General features: G+C 36.1%; 1 protein-coding gene across 1 annotated transcript; it reads right to left on the bottom strand.

Annotated features, from left to right (window-relative positions):
• Nucleotides 1–234: 234 nt before the first annotated feature.
• On the bottom strand, nt 235–6374 carry LOC135126932 (nematocyst expressed protein 3-like). The gene is made up of 3 exons (XM_064053173.1): nt 6326–6374; nt 4706–4863; nt 235–1603 (listed from the first exon to the last, which is right to left on the bottom strand). The coding sequence occupies exons 1-3, from the start codon at nt 6341–6343 to the stop codon at nt 733–735; spliced, it is 1047 nt and encodes a 348-aa protein (XP_063909243.1). The 5' UTR covers nt 6344–6374; the 3' UTR covers nt 235–732.
• Between the last annotated feature and the right edge of the window lie 207 nt (nt 6375–6581).

A 6581-nucleotide genomic window follows, 5' to 3' on the forward strand; every position in this document is an offset into this window, starting at 1 on the left:
TTCAAAAAACAAACGGTGTTATATGTATTTGGTATAATCAATGACACTAACATAATTTTGTTCCAGCGGTAAGAACAATGGTTGACGTTGCTATTTGTAATAGAGGGGCTATAGATGGGACATGCCTGAGCATAGGTGGGACCCTATATCTCCCACTCCACCCATAGGAGAAAGGATAAAAGCAACCATGACAGATGACTTGCATTTTTCAACTTCATTTACATAAATAAAACATTTATTCGAAAAAAATTACATTTTATTGTGATTTACCAATTTTAACGTCACAGGTACGTTACGAATAAAAACAATATGCAGTGTTAACAGGTTGAGCAACGCAAGTAATTAGAATTGACATTTTGATATTAACTGGGTGAAAGAAAATTGAATAAAAGTTTCACATTGTACAATTTGATAAGATTCAGTCACATACACTACAAATTATTTAACTTAGGAGACAAATCATCGTCCACTACTAGACGATACAGTTGAATATCAACTGAATTTTCCTGATTGAACGTTTTCAGCTACAGGACTAGCTTGACCCGAACAGTTGATACTGATAATCTTTAAAATACACAAAACACGTAATAATACATCATATCGTCTTTGACAGCACTGTTACAATTTAAAAACTAAACAAAAACAAAATATTTACACAAAACCAAAAATCAAAATCTAAATTTTGGACCATATGACGTACTATTAAAAATAACTAATTAAAAAATTTCAGATTTAATAATATCCGAAACTAATATCGTGTAAAGGGGCCGCTCCTCCATTGGGAAGGGCATAGTCTTTGGACAGCTGGTCTAGGATTCCCCCGCTGCGACCTGCAGTTGCCGCTTGGGGCTGTGGCCTGGGAGCATACTGTGGAGCAGGTCTTGCAGCTGGAGCAAACTGAGGCTCAATGTGATTCCTTGAAGGAGCAGACAAAGGAGCAGGCTGAGCGTACGTGATCCTTGGAGGATTCCTAACAGGAGCGGGTTCAGGTTCTCCAAATTCCTCTTCAATGGGAGCTGGTCTGGCAAAAGAAGGTGGAGGTGGTCTGTGAACAGGTCTGGGAGCTGGAGCGTAGCTCCTGGCAGATGGTCTGGGGGCGTGAGAGGGAGCGGCCGATGGAGAAGGTCCAAACTCGAAATTGTGAGTGGTTACACCGGAAGGAGAGCCCCCGGGGACGAAAGCGCGACTGGGTACAGGAGCGGCGCTTCTTTGAGGAGCTGGGCTGAATTGTTGAGGACCCGAAAATTCGAACACGGGTTCTTGTTGGGGTTGGGGACGGGGTCTTGGGGCGGGGGCGTGTCTGATTGGAGCAGGAGCTGGTTGTTGGTAGTTGTCGTCGTAGTAAGCTCCGGCGTATTCAGGGTTGAGTGTGCCATCTTTGTTGGTGGTTTCGTCGACGAGGGTTGGGGGAGCTACGGTGATGCCTTCACCAGCTGGTTCGAAGCCGTATTTGGTCGCACCGTATTCTACTACTCGAACTTTGCCGGTGTCATCCACGTAACCGTATTTGCCCTTGACTTCTCCGGTGGGCAGTTTGGTTTCGATTTTGAAGGCACCATCAGCGCCTTCGTAGCCGTAGGTGTATGAACCATCTTCATTGTGTCTGCAAGAAACGTGGAGATTTTTTAATTGTTTGTTTGAAGTTATTGAATTATGATACATACAGTGTAGCTAGTGTATATTTACAATTTTCTGTTTATTGCAAATAAATCATTCTTACCTCACCAACAAAAACAAAACAACATTAAGAAAATATTTACTAATAGAAAGGTACCACAAGGTTAGATCGTGTATAAAGCATTATCATACAGCAAAATGCTACTTTAACATTATTATCGAAAAAAATCATCGTTGCAGAAGGACATGGCTTTTTAACGAATGCCATTAGAAAAAGAAAATATGTTTTTTTGAGATATTTTGTTAAGAAAAAAACAGTAAATGTTTGGTCTTATTAGTTAATGTTGAATTCACATGAGCAGAAGTGGGCAATCTTCTTTTGGAATAATCAAGGTACAAAGTAGAATATTAACTTATTAATATTTTTTAGTGCAAATACTATTCATTTAGGAGCTGATGTAAAATGAGTCTTCTTAGTTATTAACAAAGAAATAGATAGTGTTATAGTGTTAACAGTCCAGATGTTTGAGAAAGTATACAGTCTTCCGTTCACTGCATACAACATAGTGGTATTTATTCGTTAATTACAAATGCTCATTTTAACCTTTTGGCATAAATATCAATGAAATTATACCAAGACAGAGATAGTAAGTTACTTATAACTTTCAAAATCTAGCGAATATCCCGACTATTGTTTCTGAAGGACATTTGTAAAATTTTTAGCTAATATTCTTTGGATGATATAAATTTCAAAATACGTGAAGCCTGGTGATTTAATACAGTAGCCGAGATTATACACATAAATTGTACAAAACTCATTTGTAAAACTTTTATGACTTAAGCGGCTTAAGCCAAAGCACCCTTATAAGTCAAACTGGCTATTGTATAACTTAACACAGTTCACATATACCCAGTAAAATTTTACAGCTCCATTATGGCAACAATGGATAGTGATAATCCTTGCGATTCGGGTCCATAAAGCTTACAATAGCCAGTTTGACTTATAGGTGGTTTGGCTTAAGCTGCTTAAGTCATAAAAGTTTTACAAGGTGTATGTCAAGTGAGTTTTGTATATGTCATATTTTACCGCACTAGTGTTTAAAATGTTACTAACTGCATAGCAACAAAAATATACAGCGTGTTATTGAAAGCTACGTACAAAATAAAATCGACAATTGGTCTCGAAGCATGAGTGCTAAAAGTAAAAAAAGTTCAGATAAAAGTGTCCTCCTTTTAGAGATAAGAATTATTAAATTCGTTGTACGCCTCTGATAAAAAGATCATTTTTCGTTTCTATAGCAACATTTAGCCTTGACAAAAGTTTTATGGTTACAGTTGCTAGGATTTACTAAAATAAATTAATTTTACCTATTTATCCTTCAGTAGAGTCTAAAAAGGTTGGCTAAAGTTTAATTTTCCCCTTATAATTTTGATAACACAAAATAAGTTTTTCAGACTTCTTAGACTTCGCGAATAACTTTCAATTTTGTTGTACGTACCTTTTAATAACACCCTGTATAAGACACCTTACCAGAAATACATATACTCAAGTAAAGAAAAACTGTAAGGTTCAATATTTCTCTACAATGGAATAATAGATATGATATATTATGTATATGTATTATAGTATTTTGGGCTCATTGCGTGTATTATGTGAGTCGAAAATTACCAAGAATGCAAAATTATTCTGTTAAATATGATTTTATCTAAAAGATTAGATACGGTCCTCGGTTTCGAGTGTTTTATACATTTTTTTAACTAAACCGTCGACACAGAAATAAAATACAGAATTAAGCAATGGTGGGTAAGAAGGAAGAAGTTACTAAAATAATTGTCTGACGGAGAAGAATACGACAGATGTTGTAAGAACAAAAAGTAGTCAATTTCAGACAAATCGTATTTTAATGCAAATAAGAAGTGTCGTTTTTTCCCTTTCTTGAATTTTTCGTTAGCTAAAAGTTAATGAAGACATTTGTAGTGTGCAAAAGTAGACATTGTTTATACTTCAAAAATCCACTGATATTGCATTTTTTTTTCTGCATAATTTTAATTTTTGTGGTGAATCAGATTAAGTTATTTTTGTTAACATCACAGAAAACTTCGAAAGAAAAAAATCTCTTTTGTGAATAAAATATAATGTTATGCAATAGACAAGAACGTAAGAAAATATAGAGAAAATCTAGATACCAACATTATCGAATTGAGTCTTAAACAATGTCGAGTAAGTTGGAGAACAGTTTAAAGATTGCGGTCCGGAAGCTGTAATGTGTGTATTGGGGGCAGAGATTAATTTGTGACAGCCGCACCGACACGACACCGGAAACCGGTACTGAGTCTTCGACGCTAGCGAGGAAGGTTATGAGAAGAGAAGCGACGATAGTGTTGGGAGTACTTTTTTTCCGAATAAGTGAGAAGCTGCAAGCACAAGTGCCACCGACCATTGTACCGACCCGTAAGTACCGAGTTGGGCTCTGCACTTCACAGTTCGCTACCCCAAGAAAATACTGTTAAAACCACGCGCGCGATAAACCGAATACCAACAACCCTTTTGGTATACCGTACTCGTCGCCGTCTCCTCAGGATTCAAAGCAGCCCCGGCTTGTGAGAAGCCGCCGTCAGGGAGGCCGTAGGACGACCGTGGCCGAATTTTATTTCCTTTTTCTGTTAGTTGTTTTATCCGATAATTACTTATTTTAGCGGTTAAAGAAGTATTGTTTATTTATGTTGCGGCCGTTCACCAGTCTCTGGACATCCGTTTCTCTGGATTAGAGTACCTTATAGGTATTTGACATTTCCGTAAATGAAATACCTAAATTGCGTAATTATTAGTTTCAAAGAAAATTAATGTAGATTCATATAGTATTATGTAAAAGAATGATTTAATTGTTATAAAAATTAATTATAGGAAATCGTAGTTTGGGTTTAAGCAGAAAAATAATGTTCATGAATTTAGTTACGTGTACCTACAAATTACTTTTTCTTCATTACTTTTCTTCCTAGTGCGAAAAATCAAACACTACACGATGATAAAAAATATTAATTGTACATCATGGTATACTCCGTCCGTCTCATTAAGTTATGCATATACCTGTTAATCTGTTTCAATATTGGTACCGGTGTGGGTCTAGGAGCTGATGCTGCAGGTCCGGAATAACTGGGTTTTACACGATGTGGTGCTGGTCTAGGTGGAAGATCATAATCAAAATCTTGAGCCCAACTTACAGCTAACAGAGCAAACACAGCCACCTAAAAAAGTTTGTTTATTATTTAGTATGACATAATAAAAATAAGAAGAAAACAGTAGATTGATATTGAAATAGATTAATTAATGTTAGGGTCAATTTGTAGTATTGTATCAAAATAAATGTTTATTAGAGCAGGCCGTCATTTCTGTTCATTTATTGAAAGCACGAAATAATTTCAAAATTTGTATAGTTATGATTATATTAACTCATATATATGCATAAATATTAATAATAATTTAAGCGTAAGGTAATACTTCATACTCATCAAATATAATCAATCATTGCAAAACTAAATTCCAGCAGCTTTCTTCAAAATATGTTACGTTACCGATAAGAAACAATTCACTACAAGTATGTGAAATATTTTAATCATCTGTATTACAATGCATTGTCTTAATATTTTAGTATTAACCAATCTCCAAACCAAAAATGATAGCAATATTTTTATATAATTCAAATGTAAAAATCGCGTAACCGCAATTCCAATCAAATGAAGAAAAAATTATTCATTCGTAAACATGCGTAAACAAACAGTTGACTTTCTTTCATTCAAGCGTTCATTGGTGTCATTATTAAGTAATGCTACATAAATAGGTTTCTAGGCATCGAAAGTAAAAATATTGCAGTAATAGACCACATTAAAAACCATATTATGTTCAATAACAAGTGACCACGCCTTTTATCTACCTGTAACGCAAGTAAAAGAGCTTTCAACTTTCTAGATTACTTGCCAATTTTCATTGATATCACATTACCGTCCATTGTTACCGAGACGAAATTTTAAACGTGTAGGAAATGAATAATACATTTACTCGATTTAAATTACCAACTATGAACAAACGAGTGGATAAATAATTTATGCGTTAGTACTCATATGGCATTGAAATTTTAACAAGAACAGGGAGGAGTTGCTTAAGAATGGAAATGTGTGAAATTATCTCAAGGCAATTTCCTCGTGTTAGCATTTCTCAAAAGAACCCGGTGATCTTGATCAAAATACAAGTGTTACAATTAGTGACTAATAATCATAAAGAAATTTGCAGGAATGTCACGACTGGTACTACACCCAATATGTTCCGTATGGGACTGAACCTTGACTTTCATTAATGTTAATCGTTGCAACAAAGAGCTTCGAGCGGACAATGGTCACTTCTTACAATATTGCAACTAAAACAGAATTATTTTATTAGTACGAATTTTCGAAATTGTAAAATTTTGCAACTTGATGCATCGTCCTGGCGCCTCTCTCTGCTCTTATTTGCAATAACTTAATATCACGTTTACATCATGCGAGAAAACGTGACTTTGCCCAACGCATTACGTGAATGTCACACGACACTGCCTCTTTAACCCAGATTCTCAAAATTGCCAAAATGCGTCAAAGGCACTAGTCACTGAACCACTGCTAATTTGTCACTCAACTCCGGTTGACAGTCTTTAATAAAAGAGTAAAATTTACTCACGTATCTAAAAGGCAACATGTTTGTGGATAGAAGACACTGCACTAAAGTAGCGCGGGGGTCGCCATTTACCTTATATAAGGTGAAGGAGTCTGTTAAGGAAGGGGCAAGGTCCCGGAGTCTGGCAGAACTCCGGGCCGGTTCCTGGTGCCGCTGTCAACAGCCCCGGAGGACCTTTCACCGACGCGACGTGCATTGCTCGCCTTATGCATTTAGAGCAACTTAATAAGGGCGTGCAGTATGCTAAATTCGTATTTGG

This window comes from Zophobas morio, unplaced genomic scaffold (assembly GCF_036711695.1).
Source record: "Zophobas morio isolate AGI-343-1 ecotype UQ-CSIRO unplaced genomic scaffold, CSIRO_AGI_Zmor_V1 ptg000011l, whole genome shotgun sequence".
NCBI lineage: Eukaryota > Metazoa > Arthropoda > Insecta > Coleoptera > Tenebrionidae > Zophobas > Zophobas morio.